The 18164-nt window shown below is 34.2% G+C and overlaps 1 protein-coding gene across 2 annotated transcripts in view; it reads left to right on the top strand.

The window, feature by feature from the left end:
- The window catches only part of LOC129216164 (muscle M-line assembly protein unc-89-like), a 139451-nt gene that overhangs the window by 25862 nt on the left and 95425 nt on the right, over positions 1 to 18164 (top strand). The window contains exon 1 of one of the 2 annotated variants that reach the window (XM_054850334.1): positions 880 to 1019. The exons of the other annotated variant lie outside the window; for it this stretch is intronic. Coding sequence (XP_054706309.1) covers positions 885 to 1019 — 135 coding nt within the window. The 5' untranslated portion in view covers positions 880 to 884. Of the gene's footprint in view, positions 1 to 879; positions 1020 to 18164 lie in introns of those variants that run through there. 2 annotated transcript variants of the gene reach the window in all.

Raw genomic sequence — 18164 nt, 5'->3', positions numbered from 1 at the left:
AAACGGAACCCTGAGATACGCCACTGTCGTGTAGATGTATTAAGCTAAACCAGTGCTCCAAGCATCCAATCTTCATTCTTTTTATTTTTCCCTCTTCCCCATTTCAGCTACATTCATATGTACTAATTTTTCAAAGAAAAGGTCAATAAAATAGTTTTACTATAAAATCATGATTTTTTTTTTCAATACCCTTGGCTAATTGCCGTCCCTCTTACTGTTGCGCCTCTTCCTATTGGAATAAGTTGGTCCGGGGGTTACTTCCGGAAAATGTTCGAAATTGCAGTTTAGATGATCTGTGGTAATTTTAGGTCTTAGAGAAGGAGAGGTTTGAGGACCCTACCCCAGCATTTTTTTTAAAAAATTAAACGACCAAAAAACGAATTCTAGATCATCATCTCCCATTTTAGGGAGAAGGGACTGAAGGGTGAATGGATTATTATAGATTATTCGAAATTATAATGAATGAATGAGTTTCAAATGGTGTTGGGGGAAGAGAGGAAAAGGAGTCCCCCAAGGAAATGTTTCGAAATTGAAATCCGAAACCTTTATGATCATTTTTGTAAACCAGTATGCACAGTAAATGTAAGAAATGAAAATCAATCCAATCGGTTCTCCCTTGAAAAACTTCTGGATCCACCTTTGCTTTGAATGAGTGCGTTGGTTCCTTGCCAAAATTATTGTGTTCAAACATGTCGTCGCAGTGAATTTGAGAGAAAGATCTCTTCTGAGAGAAAGTTTGTCTTCGAAAGAGGGAGCAACAGAGCCGCTCTCTTTCTCCGCTCCTCACTCCCCGCAAACTTTCCCTAGCGCTTTTCCAGCTGACCCGGTTCGAAGCGAGTACCCACACCAGTCGAGTGTCTGCCGCTGAGCGAGGGGCTTGCCGGATGGCAGCTACCAGCCCCGAAATCGTCTGCGCCGACGACATGATGGGCCCATCCCATGGGGGGCCGGCCACCACCACGATCAGCACTATAGCAGTGCAGTCCGGCAACACACGGATAGTGATCGCTTTGCTTCAGGTAAGGCGATTTCATTCATGCCTTTTTGGATACTATGAGCGATCTCGCCGATTGTCCCTCCTTTTCCCCCCGACGTTGAAAAAAAATCCCTCTCGGAGAGTGAATATTCCCTTCAACAGCTGTCATGTTCAATTTATCCGTCATTTTCCGAATCTCGTTTATCTTGGTTTTCGTTTCGAATTTGCGTGAATCGTTTACCTCTACTTATCAATATAATGTTTTGAATGCGTCTTTTTGATTACTGAATAATTACGTTACTTCTTTAGCTTTCGACGGAAATAATTTGTTCAAAGAAAGGTTTTTGTAGCAAATCATTTTTTAGTCTTGCAGTTTAAATTGTTATCATATTAATTGCCCTACCATCTTGATGGTAAAAACTTTATGAACTTGTTTGTTTTATTAGCATTCTCTTTTAAAAGATGTTGCAAAAAATTTTGCAACAAAATTTTCCTTAACGGCATCACTTTTTCTATAAATGAGTTTCCCCTCTTCCAATCTGCAGTCTGATACTTTGTAATAGGGTCAGGAGGAGATCAAGATTTTAGGGGGTCAGGAGGGGACAATTTCCGACGTGACCTTGAGAAATCAATGCATTTTCATACATCGCACCCCGACAACAGACGTTCAACCCTCCCCTTTCTTTGGCTACGCAAAAACACAAACAAACACACACGTCTATATACGCACACACGCTTTCACACACACGCCTACACACACATGCATATACACATACGCACCTACATGCACACACACACTCGTGATTGCGAAAAACTTAATTTGAATTAAGATTTAAAAAAAATTCAAATTTTCTTTTCTTTTTGCTATTATTTGCTCCAAACTTCTCATTTTATTTTGTAACATTGCAGAGGAGGAGTAACTTACTAAAATTTGCTATTGATAAAGCATAAATGAGTTATTGCATTAATTATAAACATGCTGAATATTTAACTTACTTCGTAACTGGTTTGGTTATGTTTAGGCTTGCCAGATGTTCCGGTGTGACCGGGACTGTCCCGGTTTTCAGATAAAATCCCGGTGTCCCGACTGGTTTACTTCACGTCCATGAAAAAGACAAATTTGATTACAAATGACTAAAAAGGTCTAAAAATAATAACCTGTGAATGATTATTTAATTACTTTGACTTGTAAAACTAATACCGGATTAACGTGTGAGGATTTTACAACAAGATTATAAAACCAAAAAAGACTCGTCTAAAAAAGTGCTTAAAATAAAAAGTATATCTAAATAATGTTCAATTTGTTATTCTTCATTCAGAACGTTTTTTTCCCCTGAAATAAGTTGTAAATATTTACATCTCAGAAGCGAAATGTTATAGGTTTATAATTAGTAACAATTTATTCTTAACATTGAGAACAAACTGGCCTTTAAAACACTCGAAAAATTAGGCACAGGTGCTGTGTACCCTTTTGAATACTAGCGACGCGGGGGGGGGGGGGAGGTTCGGTGTCCCGGTTGAACATTTCAGAAATCTGGCATGCTTAATTATGCCTATATTTCCACTGAATACTTCTTTCTAATCGCGAAATAAACTGTGAGTACTATCAAGATGGCAAATCAATGTGCTAAAAAGAAAGCAATTGTTATATTTTTAGGTTTACATAGTCAACAGATGATTTCGTAAAATGTGGAAAAAGACATTTTTGCACTGATTATAAATACAGAAAAGAGCACAATGTCTTTGACAGAGCTGCGGAGTCGGAGTAAAAATGACCAACTCCGACAATTTTGTAGCCTTCGAATCACACTCTGACTCTAACTCTTTTATCCCAAAATAAGTCCGACTCAGCAAGCGCTGGAAGAGTTGCGAACTTTGAGGGGAAATGAATGACTCCCGACTCCGACTCCTTTGCCCCAAAATCAGACCTATTCCCGACTCCGTAGCCTTAGTATTTGAGCCATATTTTTTAGGAATTGTACTGATATGTAGCAGGGGTACGTTGGTCCACTTATTTACTTAACATTTTTTGTCTCGAAAAATTTAATGAACCGTTTGATTTTCTACCATAAGTTTCACTAAATACGTACTACTCATCATCCCAGATTTTTGTTTTCGAATGTTCAATTCATTAACTTTTTCAAGATTAATTTAAAAACAGTATTTTGTAATGCTCAAAGTACGTTGGCCTAAATTGCTCAAATATTATCTGTTCGAACGAAGAAAAGAAAAAATTTCTCAAAAAAACATTTCTCGAAAGAAAAAAACATTCTATCTGTGAATAAAAATTAAATCCAATAAAGTTGCGAAATTTTTGAAAAAAAAAGAAAAGAAGAATAAAAATAAATAAATAAATAATCGCAGTTTCTCTCAAAGACGAGATCATGTAAAAAATCACAAATTTAAATTTGAACCATTTGTGCGAAAATTTCTTCTTAATCGTATGTTTATTTTTTGAAATCTTCTACTGTTAAATTGTGTTCACTAGTTTTTTTTTTTTAAGAGGTGCAAATGCATGAAAAACTGTTGAATCAATACACTGATGTGTCTCTATTGCTGCATGAAAGTAATCCTTCTCTGTATGGATGCCGCGCGCTTAATTTGCTTTCTTACTTTTAGCGGACATCTTTATTTTGCACAACTTTGTGCAAAAATGAGGTGTAATTAAAATTTGGATCGTTTGACTTTTCTTTTTATCCATCAGTAAAATAGTGGCAACTGTTTATTTTCTTCTTATTATTATTTTCGAGCTCCAGTTTTTTTTTTTTTAAAGCGGGAAAATATTCTGCGGTATTTTTTAGAGGTGGAAAATCTATTTTAAAAGAGTGAAGTATAAGAACACAATGAAGACCATAAAGTGATCAATTCCATTAATAAACCAGTGCTGCGGAACCGAAGGGAGAATGACCAACTCCGACTCATTTACCTCAACATCAACCCGACTCCACGACTCCGGCTCTGACTCCGGACTCCTGTAGAGCTGCGAACTCGTAAAACAAATGACCGACTCCGACATTTAGAATTTAAAACTTTCAACTGTTGATTCTGACTCATTTGCCCAAAACCAGTCCGGATCTGACTCCGACATTGACTCCTCAACCATGAAAGATTGAAAGAAAGGAAGAAAACACATAACTCACTATCGCAGCCACAAATGGGGTTGTTTATTTCAGTCAAAAATAATTATACTTTTAGTCACTTAAATTGATAGAATAAGCAAAAAAAAAAAAAAAACATGGAGGGAGGAAAAACTTTTATTTTCCCAACGCTTGATTTTTAATTAATTTTTTAAAATGTCCGATTTTGAAAATAAGAAGTTATCTTTATGCCGTCACAAATGATGTTCTTTGGTGCATCTGTCTTCCGCGTTTCCGCGTGATGATAATCAAGAAGCGAATTAAATATTGTGCTCTACGCTTGCTATCAACCATATTGTTGCCAGTACACGTGAGTAAAGATGCGAGTTAAATATTGCTCTGTGTGCTAATGGCAACAGTGAATGCCATTTCATCATTTGTGATGTCATAAGCAGAAGCGTAAACAATGAAATTGCAACGTTTAAAATAAGTGTTAAAAGAAATTAAACTTTGGAAATGATTTAAAAAATGGTTAATCCTATGTTTTTAAGCATGCTCTTTCAGGAAAAAAAAACTTTTAAATTCCGGAAACGACCCCATTCCGTCGGAAGGTTTTTTTTTTTTTTTTTGGTCAAAGCAGCCCTTACGAGGGCTGCGGAGTCGGAGGAACCAAAGCCGATTCTTACTCCGGCCATTTTAGTACCGACTCCTTTACCCTAAAAGCAGTCCGATTCCGACTGCGCATGCACTGACAGAGTTGCGGACATTGAGGGATAATGACCGACTCCGACTCTTTTACCCTAATGAATACCAAGGCTTCTGGTGGGTGTTTTGAAACCCCAAACCTCCCTCCCCCCTTCCCTGCGCCACTAACCTAACTTTCTAAGAATGAAGTGGAAGAGGGTAGGGGAATAAGAGATGTTTTCTTTCTTGCTTGACATTTAGAGTATTTATTTTGTATTTCAAAATGTAGTTCAATTCATATGTAATGCTTCTTATTAATTCCACTCACATTTTCCCCCCTTTTCTCCACATTGCTTGATTTTTATTAAAAATACAGGAATGAAAAATTTCTTGACTTAGCTTTTGAGGCGTATTTCAAATTTCTCATGCGTGACCATCCGCTTGTGGAGGCGTCAAAAACATCTCTGCACACAGTGGCGTACCTAGAGCTTGGCTCTCGCCAGAGGCGCAACAGCCAGGGGCGACATTTCGACTGACTGATTTTTTTTTTTTTTAATTTTGAAAATAAATGTATCGTATAAGTAGCAAATGCTTTAAAAGATAAAAATAATAATAATAATGATAATAATAATAAACTCATAAATTGCCAAATGAAATCTCACTTTTACCGAATGAGAAAATTCGAGCAGAAATACACATGCATAACATCTGCAGCAAAGGAACATTGGGCATTATTGAAAACAATTTTAAAAAAGAAAATAAGAATGTAAAAGTTGCAATACTGTCTCCTAATTTGTCGATCAATTAGTTAAAATGCCCTCCCACCCCCCCTCCAAAAAATTGGTAGGTCACAGTAAACTCCGGTGACTTCCCATCGGGGCAACCTTGGGAGGGGACGCAATTTCTTAAGTTCGCCAGGGGCGCTGGACCCCATAGGTACGCTGCTATCTGCACATAAGTATATACCCAGGTTTTTCAGACAGGTATGATACGTGTGGATCGGATTTAGTCAATTTGAGCAAGAATCTAATCAGTGCGAGTAAATTTAAAAATATTTTTATATTTCTTGAAGAAAAATACATTTCGGTATTGTGAACGACAGAAATTGACGATGAAAATGCTGAAAATACCCACCTTCCTTTCAAGAATAATTTAGACTGTTCATTTAACAGTTCATCAAACTATAAAAAAGTGACATAAAACGGAGCATTTTCTGACGGAAACCAACTTTGAATTTAAATCCCACGCCTAAAAAAGAAAATCCCTGTCAGAGTTTATTTTTTTCCCTTTTCTCGCGTGAATTCGACCGAAGCCACGAACCAGTCTCATGACGTAGGCGTGACGTCACACGAAAACTTTCTCCTGTCCATGTATGGAGAGCAGCCTTCCCCTACCCCTCTTCCTCTTTTCCCTACTCTGTGGGTGTGTTTGCACGTGTGTCGAAATGATGTCTGTTTTGTTGATTCAGAGTTTATCTAAGCTTCTTCAAAACGGGGATAACGTAGCACCGTCTTCAGATATTTTTCCAAGTTCTAATTTTGATTTGTTTAAGCAAGGATTTTTTTCACTTCAATTAATAACACTTGCTAACGAAAAGAAAAATATAATTTATGTGAGAGGGGGTCAAGGACAAACGCTTTTTCAGGCACCCTCCCCTTCCTTCTAGTCAGAACTTACAATTTTGGCTTTTGGCTAAAACATTTTTTGGAATTTGGAGGGTTCTAGGCCTCGGTCTAGTTGGTCTATTCAGTAATCATGCCCTGGTTAGACAATCATCGTAAAAGATAACTCCTCTTTATATTGCGCCCCGTTATGCGTTCCTCTTGAACGTATCGAGTTTTTTCATTCGTCCCAAAAAATGTAGAAATAGTAAAACTTAGCTTTTGAATTTCAGATAAAGCGCTAAAAGGAGCGCATCGTTAAGGCAGGCAGGGTAAGGGACTGTTGTGCTTTTAGAGAGAAATAAAAATATTGCAAGAAAAGTAGAATTTTCTGTTTTTAAATCAATAAACAAAACTGGTGCGCTTTCTATTCCTCTAAATTCGCTGCAGTTTAAACTGAAAGTAGTAATTCTTACTCTACCAAAATACAATAGAAATACATCGAAACTTGTGTAAATTGAAGACTTGTGGTGCAGTACTTTCGTGTTCGGCTTCGCAGGTGGTCAACTTTTGGGAGTGGTGAGAGAGATTTTTTTTTTTTTTTTGCACCCGAAAGTGGCGGTCAACTTACAAGGCAAGTCAACTTCACAGCTTTTGCTGTTTAAAGTAATTTTTATTTATTTTTTTATTTATCACTAGGCCTGCAAACGCGGCCCCATTAGAAAGACAAAGGAAATAAAATATTAGGCAAAATGAGATAAATACAAATGTTTTCTTTAATAAATTTAACTACAACTATAAAAATGATAAAGGTTAAATTTTATTAACTGTTCGCAAACCACATGAAAATTACTCGCGGACCACAGACTGAAAATCACTGATCTAGAGAATGTCCTGCATTTTGAAATTATCTTTTTGAACAACACGTACGTTACAGGATGATGTGAACTTTATGACGAAGTATTTGCGTACATATTTTATACGTATGAAACAAGTGCCTATCTCTTTGTATGTTTACACATTTAATTTTAGTGAGCCTAAAAAATAAATAAATAAAAAGTGCTCTTAATAAATACGTACGGTAAAGGTAGTTAGGGTTTTTGTCGAGAGAAAACAGATTGAAATATAAAAAAACTCGAAAAATATAATCGACTAATTGAATAATCAAAGTTATTTAAATAAAATAAAAATTTAATCCATTGAAGAAAAATAATTATTTCAACAAAAGACCTATTTTTGTCAAAAAATTTAAAGTAAATACCACATAATAATGCGAATTATATTCGAAAAGAATTCATTATTCGTTCGACAGTATATAAAATAAGAATAACAAAGCAATTTTACTACTCTATCATTTCAAGTTTATTTCATGCGGTGAACAATGATGGTGCGGTGACTTTTATCTAAATTGCGTTTTATAATACGCATTTAACCCTTTATTACCCGCCATAATTACAGTGCTGAGTTTAACTATCAGCTACCTGAGACTCCATGGCGTTTGCTTGAGTGCGTGGGTTCACTGCTTGGCCAGCGCTCACTGACCCTGATCGATGTTTCGTTTTCCAATACGGTGTTGGCGTTATGATATCATGAATTAACATACGCCCTTAATCCAGACAGTAGTGTCGAGCTGTGTATTGCACAACTATCAAGTTAGATCATCCTTTGGAATAAGTATCCGGGAGCTTCTGGTGGGATGGTGACATGAAGAATTCCTCCCTCCCTTCAAACATACAGAGATTATTTATGCCCTGTCAAAATATTGCACCATAAAGTTCTGACTTTTTTTTTAAACCAACATCAACCCACTCATTGGTTTGTCCAATAAAAGAAAGAGTACCGTGAGAAGAAGATAAGCTTGTTATGTACCAAAATATTTATCCGATTGACCATTAATGTGGTGAATAGGGCCGGCGCCCTGATGGGAGGTCACGGGAGGTCAATCTGACCGTCAAAAAATTTCCTTATTCAGCGGATTTTGTCTGACAATTCGGAAAAATTACCAACGTTCGGCAAAATGTGGAATTCTATTGGGCGAAATTTGGAATTGCATTCGGCAAAATGTGAAATTCTATTCGGCAGTTGAGAGTTCCGCTAATCAAGCAGCAAATAAAAAAGTTATGGAAAAAAAGTCATGTTACGGACTTTACATAATTATCCAAAATACCGTGAAATGATCCATTACCTTAATAATATCAATAGCATTTTTAAACATAATTTTTGAACTCTGTGAACAACCGATATTAAAACCGTATGTAAGGGAAATCAATTACAGTACAACTTGAGAAAAACCCAGATTTGTTAACAATTCATTTTCAGCCCAAATTATTATGCATTAAATTATTATAAATTTCATTACAAAAAATGCATCACTGAGAAAATGTTTATGTTTCATTCATAACATTGGACCTATTTGCTTATTGATTGAAAGATTATACAATAGATTGAAAGAATAAATGAGATCAGTTTTTCCCGATGTATGATTTAGCAGATAAAAAGGTTTGTTGAATTTTATTTGAATCCTAATCTAAATTAAAGAGGGGATGAAGGAGCTTTTGTGTTGCAATATCGTTTTTGATATACGAGGAAATAGGCAGTTAGCTCTTGGGGAATTTTTTGTTTCCTAAGATATTGCAAGTGGCTAGCAGAAAAATCAGGAAAAAATTTCACTTAAAATGATGTAAAGGTGAAAATATGGGCCACGTTTTGGGTTTTGATAAAAAGTTGGAAACAAAAAGTAATAATAAAATGTGGGTTTGTAAAATAAGTTAAGAAAAAAAAAAACTGACAAATGTACATTTTCAACGTTTCACTTTTTTAAAACATTTTTTTCTTTTTATTTTTCTTTCTTTCTTTCGTTTTTTTTTCTTTCTTTTTTTATAATTTTTATAGCGACAGGCTATATTAAAGTTCTTTAACATTAGCCTAATCAAACAGTTTACATCACAAAGTATGGCAGGAGAAACTAACTCAAATATTTTTTTATTTAAAAAAGTGAAGTTAACTTACTATCACGAAGTAATTTTTTGAGGTCGTGATAAAGGAATTCAGAATTACAAATAAAAAAATACGTTTTTAAAGATAGATCATTTTTTAGACATTATTTCACAGTCGAACTCCATTCTAATGTGAATAATATTTAGCAAAATATTCTACTCGTAAAATAGTAGGTCGAATCGAGCAGTTAACATTACCAAATATGGCAAGGGAATCTGAAACAATTATTATTTATTTAAAAAAGTAAAGTTAACTTACTATCACGAAGTATTTTTTTGAGGTCGTGATTTATAAAAAGAATTCAGAATTACAAATAAAAAATGTATTTTTAAAGATAAATAATTTTTTAGACATTATTTCACAGTCGATGGTTTTGATTGTGTCCGGTTACATTTCTCGTAGCAACAAGTATAACGTAAAGAATATGTTTTTTTTTTCTCTAACTAAACGAGAAAAGGAGATATGTAATTGTAACACTGCATATAGTACTTTTAGATGATCAGCGGGGAAAAAATATCCCTAAAAGGACTCGCAATTAATTTGATTTCACACATCTTGGTCAGTAGGTAATTGGGCCAAGTTTATTTTGCGGCTTCCTTTTCTTTTTTCTCTCTTTAATTTGAACCACCTGTTCGTGAGTGCTGTAAATCAAATCCAATGTTTATAGCTGATAATAAAGAAAGCGGATAAGGAAGTTTTTACAATAACGATAAAAAAAAATAACGAACTATTAAACATAAAATCTTGTGTTAGTTTTATACCCAACTTTTCTCGTTGCGACAGCGAACTGCTTATTGAAAGCATTTGCTGATGGCATAACCTTGACTAAAATGAATCAGTGAGAAAACCTGCTAGAGTGCCTTTATAAAATGTTTTTGATAATTCACATTTCCCGAAATAGGTTTGAAGTAATGCAGCTATTAAAAAAAAATTACATAAAGCGTTTTGTTTTTATCTGATGAGATTTGAGAGATTTTGGAAGTATCGAACTTTATTTGAGAGAAAAAATACCCTTGCCTTTAAAAAGTAAAAATATGAAATAACAACGCATAATTACCCAAAATTGCAGATTACTGTGAAACACTGCAAATTTACCAATTTTGGTTCTAGGTCAAAACCTAGAAAGTCATTGAAATTAATTGTGTTACCTTTCATTAAAATTACTCGGAGAAATGTTAGTTCCGTGCTGAAACATTTTATGTGGGAGCAGTCGAGCTCGTAATTGTATGGAGTTCTGGGTTCAATGCCAGCCAGTCAAAGATCCTCCTGTTTTGCTGATGATAACTGGAGTGCGTTAAATATGTCGTGGTTATAATGTCCTCCAAGTGAATCCAGTGGTGCCCCCACCCCCCATTTCAATGGCGCAAAAATTCCCTCCCCAAATTTTTTCTCAATATTTTTTCCCCTTTTTTATTTTTTAGCTATCTTTTTTATTTCATTTACTTTTTAAAAATATTTTTTAGTTCTCTTTTTTACCCGACTGCGCGTGTGTGACGCAAAGGAGGATAATGTGTTTATGAGTCTATGTATGTATGTTTGTTTCTATGTGGCATTGTACAGCTAAACCCCTTGGCCAATTTTGATAATTCTTACGTTAATCGATTGTCTTAACCTAGGGAGTGTCACTAAATACATGACAGTAATCAAAATTCACCATATCAACAACTTTCGCCATATTGCTAGTTCGGATCGTGTCGCACGCTACCTGCGTGCTACACAGCGTGCTACAAATGCAGGTAGCGTTTTCACTGCCAGAATTTGTTGTTTACTAAGTCTACTAATTCGATTTTCATCTCTAACATGTTGCATTTGTTTTTGTCATGATTCAGGGGACTGAGTTTTGCGACGTGTACTCTCTTGACGGGCTTTTTTAGTTTTAGCAGAAAGATCTGACTGACGACTTTTCCGCGCTGTTAATATTGCTGTGGTTTGACTTAAAATCGCGCATTTTTGCTAAAGGTCAAGCATATGTAGCTTTAAGCCGAGTAGGCTTCCTAGAGGGACTAATAGTCAGTAGTTTAGACTACTGCAAGTTACTTAATAATCCTCACGATATAAACTTTCTCAATAAAATGACAAGATTGCGAAATTTGCTGTCTTATGTTCATAATAACTATGTCAATGAAAATTAAATAAAGAGAGAAAAATAAAAAAATAATTATAAAATAAAAACAAAAAAACCCGACTACGTAAAACCAAAAAAAAAAAAAAAAAAACTAAAAAAAAAATTATAAGCACAGTAGTTTAGAATTTTATTATGTATTACTGAATTACTACTCCATTAAAATAGTTTTATAATCGATATATACATAAGACAAATCGTAAATTCAAAAGCTGAATAGAAGGATCAACAGTCGGGGCCCATTCAAATTTTACGGGGTTCCTTGACTGGTCAAAAAGGGACGGGCCCCGACTGTTAATCCTTCTATTCTGCTTTTGAACTAATGATTTGTCTTATGTGTGTATCGATTAGAAAACTATGGAGTAGTCATTCAACAATACTTAATGAAATTCTAAACTACTGGGCTTACATTTTTTTCTTTTTAGTTGTTTTGGTTTTTACGCAGTCGGTTTTTTTGTTTTTATTTAATATATTTTTTTAAATTTTAATAACTTTTTAAAAATATTATTTATTTATTTATGATGATGATTATTATTAATTTAGACAAGTTCTGTGTTACGCCAATGACATACACACAGACACAAACTAAATAAATAAATGAAATAAAATATAAATTGAATAAAATAAAGTAAATAATTTAAATAAAAAATAAAGCAATAAATTAATTTTAATAGCAATAAATTTACTCTTCCCCCCCAAATTTTGATGTCAAAACTCTTGCGCCATAATCTCCCCCCCCCCCTGTAGGCACCCCTGAGTGAATCAATGCCTCTGGGGTGCTGAGCCAGAAGTTGTTCGGCTTCTGGTTTGGATCAAAGTTATCGAAATGTTGATAAATGCTGCTACAGAAGCCGTACCTCTCTGTCTTAAAACGAGTAGCATTGTCTACTTGAGGTCGGATATAATTAACAACAACATTTAAGCAATCAATGTTTTTGTATGGCACTGGAATGACAGAATAACTGCACAGTTGGGGCAAATTTCTCCTGGCAGCTTCGCAATGCTGCGATTAGGATCTGTGATTTACAATGCTGCTAGGTTAGACTTTTCTCAACTATTGTAACATCGCCCCCCCCCCCCAACTATCGCATTTTTGCTGTGTAATATTGTATATTTAAAAAGTAGGAAAAGCGTCGCAGCTCCATAGGAACTGCTTCGCGAACCCGCTCGAGGTTGCTAAAACACAGGTTGGACGTTCAAAAACAAGAACCCTCAAATTGCTTTCTTGACTTCTTTAATCTTAAAGTGCTAACGCGACGCGACAAATACCCGGCATTAAAAAGCTTATTTCTAAATTTAAATAAAAGGTATGATTAAAAATCAGTTTCAAATAAAAGCTGAAAATGTGAGGAAAAGTACATAATCTAACATACATTTAAACAGTGCAGTTTTATTATAGGAAAAAATTGTAATAAAATTTACTTTTTTCTGACATTCGAAAAATAACAAGTAACAGCGCGCACTCTGCCTCCCTTAAAAAAACACGTATAGTTCTAATATTAATTTTAAAGTACCGTATACTTTCCTCGACACCATAACTTAAAATTTATTTTAAAAAGTTGATATTTATTTATTTATTTTAATTTAATAAATAATTAGCAACATTTTTGGGGAAAATAATTAATAAAAATTAAGTTTCATTTTTAAGTAAAATTTAGGGTCAAGTTATAAAAACAGACCAGAAGAACATACATGAAAAGCTTTATGAAGACATATTAAAGCTTTTGTGCTATCATGCGTGCAAAGCGGGAAAAGACTTCTGAGAAAAATAGCTTTGAACAGCTGATGTTAACAGAAATCTCATGTTGAGAGCATACGCTTTTTACGATATCTCGATTTTTTTTACTTATGGTATTAAATAAAGTCGTACGAAACTATATCGAATTACATTATGTATTACATATATTTTAGTTAAAAGTTAAAGGTCCTTAGATCCCACAAAATGTTGAAACTCTTCCCACACTGTAAAAAAAATCCGGAAACGTTTCTGAGTATATCGTGCAGCTGTGGTTCATGAAAGTTTCAAAAACGTTTCTGAGTATTTCGGAATCCTCTTTCTGTAATGTCCAGAAACGTGTCTGAGTATTTCGGAATCCTCTTTCTGTAATGTCCAGAAACGTGTCTGAGTATTTCGGAATCCTCTTTCTGTAATTTTCAGAAACGTTTCTGAGTATTTCGGAATCCTCTTTCCGTAATTTCCAGAAATGTTTCTGAGTATTCTGTGCAGCTGTGGTTCATGAAAGTTTCGAAAACGTTTCCGAGTATTTCGGAATTCTCCAAACAATTTTCAAAAACGTTTCCGAGAATTTCGGAATCCTTTTTCCGTGATTTTTTCTAAAACATAATTCTTTATTATAGTATTGCATACCATATCAGTTTCAATTCTTTCATATCTAAGAGCAATAATACAAGCAATTTTAGAATTATTCGTGGATTTTTTTTTTTTTTTTGGAATTTCTAATGACAAATAGCATGGTTAGCAGCATAACATATGCACAGTTATAAATTTTTGAAAAATTATGAAATAATCTAGTAGTTTCATTCCTAATCACAAAATCGTCGGGGAATTGGAGTGGGGGTACCTTCTGAAAAGTGGGGATTGTTTGTTAAACAATCTTAAACTTCAGTTTTTCTCTCAATATTTTCAAGACAAAATTATCAACATATTGTATTTTTAATGCAGAACTTAAAAACATATCTTGTATCAAACTTGATAGCTTTTATCTTCGGATAAAATTTGACAGGACTTACCTACCCTTCGCGTTCCGGAATTCGTTCACCTCAAGTCAATTTCTCTGACGAACAAAGTGTACCGAAAAGTACCAACAGAGAAATTGATGAATTTAAATATGACACCAAGTCCCCCTGCTGGAACCATTCGGGTTGATTCTTCTGTTCTTGCCCTTTTCCAGCTCATCACAAATATAAATACTTATTCAAAATAGGTTACTGATTTTATTTTTACAGTGTGCGCAAAATGCATTATATATTTTATTTATTAAAACATTGAACTCTATTACATGATTATTCCATTTCATATATACGAGAATAACCCCTCCCCCACCATAAAAGTGATGGTGCACCCATAAAATGCTATGAAGCGCCCACCCCCCCTTGAAAAAGCAACATCATATACATTATAAATCAAAGTATCACATACATTATAAATCAAAGTATCATATAAATTATAAGTCAAATGCTTTAATATGGTGTAAAAATACAAAATTATTTTATTAAGTCTTTTTTTTTTCTTTTTTTTGCTTTTGGTAAAATTGAGGCTCGTAAAACGAAAAAAATGAAGACACTTTTAAATACATATATGTATCTATTTGTTAAATAAATTAATACACATTTAACTAATTTAAAGCGTTTCGCTAATGCAAATATTTAAAGAGATATCGTCATTTAGATAATACTGAAGCACTATGTTCCTAATTACAAGAGATAGTTTTTTTTTTTTTTACTTCATACAATCTAGCTACACTGTTTACAAGAGAATGAAAACATGCAACCTTAAAGACGAACTATCAAACCAATTTGCATATTATAACATTTAATTCATAATGCTTGATACATAGCCAAATATTAACTGAGATTGACACATAAAAACAAAGTACACAATAACACATATTTAAATTTTTTTATAATCTTCAATTCATAAATTTTACAGAATAAAACTAGACACACTTGCACTTTAAATATGTGTTCTATGTAATGTAAAATATTTTCAAATTGCAATAGTTCACAACGAAAAAATAATACTGAAGAAAATAGTTTTTTTTAACGAGATTTATATGAACTAAATCTCTTTAAAGTAATAGAGTTGCAAAGCGACTTACCTATTCGTCGGTGGTGGTCTTTTGCAGGCTTTGGTCACCAAAAAGGTGATTTTTATGACAGAATAAAATTCTGCCAACAAAAATTACCCATTTGGTAGAAAGAAGAAAAGTATCCAAGAAAAAAGTAAATTACCTACACAAGTTATGCGACGCAATGAATTTACATGGCGTCCTCTCGGTAGTTATTTGGTTTTCAATTTCAGTTTGTATTCCTTCCGCGAGCATGCGTCGAGAATTTGCACTTCGTACTTAAAAATAAGTGACATAGCTTCAAATTCAATCTTATGACGATACATATGCAAGAAAATATAAGACTTTAGAATTATCTTCAGTGAATTCATGCGAGGAACAAAACTTCTACTAATCCCCTTGATGAGTGTTACTTCGCATACATGAGTCATCACTTGTTTTCATTGCGTGCTTTCGAAAGTTTCAGTTTAGATTTGCTGCTCGACTATAAAATTGTGAGCTGCGCATGCGTCGACTCTTACTTTCTTGCTATACGGGAAACGTTTTTGATTATAGCGGAAAACTGCGGAGGGCGTACGAATCTGTGTATTACGGAAAACTTTTTTATATATTCAGAGAGTTTTCCGAGATTTTTTACAGTGCACTGATGCTTCCATTACCGCTCAAAACTTTCATGCAAAATTAATCTTTCTCGCGAAGTCTCGCCCTCGTACCCAAATTGCTAATTTATTTTAATATGTATAAGCAAAGTTGGTCACAACCAGTACTGTAGTTCGAAGGGGGAGTTAGCTCAGGGATCTCCCCGAAATTTTTGTTTTTTTATTGTAAAAACAATGCAAATGTAATACAAATAGGTTGAAAATCACCGTTCCTTGGTGATTCTCCGCAAACCTCAAAGTGAATTGCTCCAAATACGTTTTTCAACAACAACACTAGCCACATTTGAATCACAATTTATTTGTGCATATTTGACTGCGCATGCCTTACAGACAGGCACCATTGACCAAAACAGAATCATGAAAAGGCGTCGTAGACTACAATTGTCATTAATCACATAAAGAGCATCATTTTCATCGGGCTCTTTTCTCTCGCACAAATGAAACGGGGCAAGCAGCCAGTGTCAAGAATATTTTCTAGGAATTGCAATTAACTTTAAATGGACAGATTGAGAAGAATGAAGGATCATCCCATCTTCATGGCTGTGACGTCATTTACCCATGCTTCCTGAAATTAGCTCCGGTCTATTCACGTTACTTAACTTTTATTAAAGCTGAAATGTGGGCCAATCGAAATTATTTCATAAAAAAATTATTCGCCCACTTAAAATAGCAATTCAGGTGCTAAATATGTGCAAAAAAGTATCGAATGAAAACCTGACTTTAAAAGACCGTTCTTTTTTCAAAGTTAAAAGAAAATAAATAAAAATCTGGCGTGAGGAAATGTATTCTCCGAAATATTTTATTGATTTATTAATGTAACGCCAATGCAAATTCAATAGAAACTTGTTCCAACGCATCTTTTCATAACATGAATGTCGGTTGTTTAAATTTAAGCTGACATGGGTTACGGGCCTTTTTTATGACTAAAAAAAAATCCATATCATGACATATGCCCTAAAAAGTTGCGCTACGAGCCCCTAAATATTTTTTCCAACTCCAGCAATGCTTGGTATTGACATTTAAAATGCACATTTACTAGCCGTGACGTGATTATCGACCATAATTTAAATGATTGAAACAACATGCAATTTGCGCATTTATTTTGTAAATTAGAAAATTGCCCGTCAAGATATGACGGGTGAAAATTGTTTCTATATTTAAACGAAGCGATTGCTGTTTTGGTCATATTTTGACAGTTGAAATTTTACCCTAACTCTAGTGGAAACACCCTCAATTCCAGTCGATAGCATTCATTGCCGACCACCTTTTCATTTATTCATTCCCCTGAAATGACAGTCTTACCAGCAAAACAGTTAAATTACCGGAATCAGTTCAGCCTTGTCACAATAAAGCCTTTCCCTGCATTTGAAACGTCACCGAAACATAATCAAATTATACTGCCGTAGGGCGAGTTTCATTGTTCATGACGTCAGGAGCGTTACTCGATCATTGACTATTATATATATATATATATATATATATATATATATATATATATATATATATATAAGGATTAAGCTCTATAATACTGGACTCGAGGACTCGTTACAAAGCTGGAACGCAAGCGGCTCCAGAATACAAGATGCTGGGTTCAGATACCTGAACAAACGGCCTTCTATTCCCTCTTATCGTTAAGAACGAAGAAGTAAACTTGCTGTTATGACTTTTCTGGCCGATTATGGTTCTGATTTTTACTACTATTTCTTGTCACATAGGTAGAGCAGCTCGATTTGAATTCATCCACGAAAGAATATTTCTCCTGTTAGGAGTGAGTGAATCTTGCACAAATTGAAATCATCTCAACATCCTCCATAGCTTTCTTTCATACTAAAATTTAATGTATTTCATATTACTGACAAGGAAATAATTCAAACAAAAAGTATCATTTCATTGACCTGATTAATCAAAAATGATAAGTTATCATAAAAAGGCATTTTTTTAAACGTCCCACGTGTTCAGAATTGATTAATGAAATTCCAGAAAACAACACTAGCTCCTTCCTTTTTAATAAGTCTTAATTTATGCTGCATTAAAAGCTCATGTTTAAATGGAAAAACTTTCTTAAACGGAAAGAAGAAACAAACAAACAATTAAAGTTGTTTCGAGCAAATTTCAGTTTCGAAACGTATTTTTTTTAAATTATTCTTATTACTTAACGTATTATTTACGTCCCCCCCCTCTCTTTTCGAATTTCTATGTTTTATATGTTTCTATGAGTTGAAATTTTGTATAAATTTCA

Source organism: Uloborus diversus, chromosome 2, assembly GCF_026930045.1.
Source record: "Uloborus diversus isolate 005 chromosome 2, Udiv.v.3.1, whole genome shotgun sequence".
Classification (NCBI taxonomy): domain Eukaryota; kingdom Metazoa; phylum Arthropoda; class Arachnida; order Araneae; family Uloboridae; genus Uloborus; species Uloborus diversus.
The sequence above is the reverse complement of the archived record's forward strand: the minus strand, read 5'-3'. Positions and strand labels throughout refer to the sequence as shown.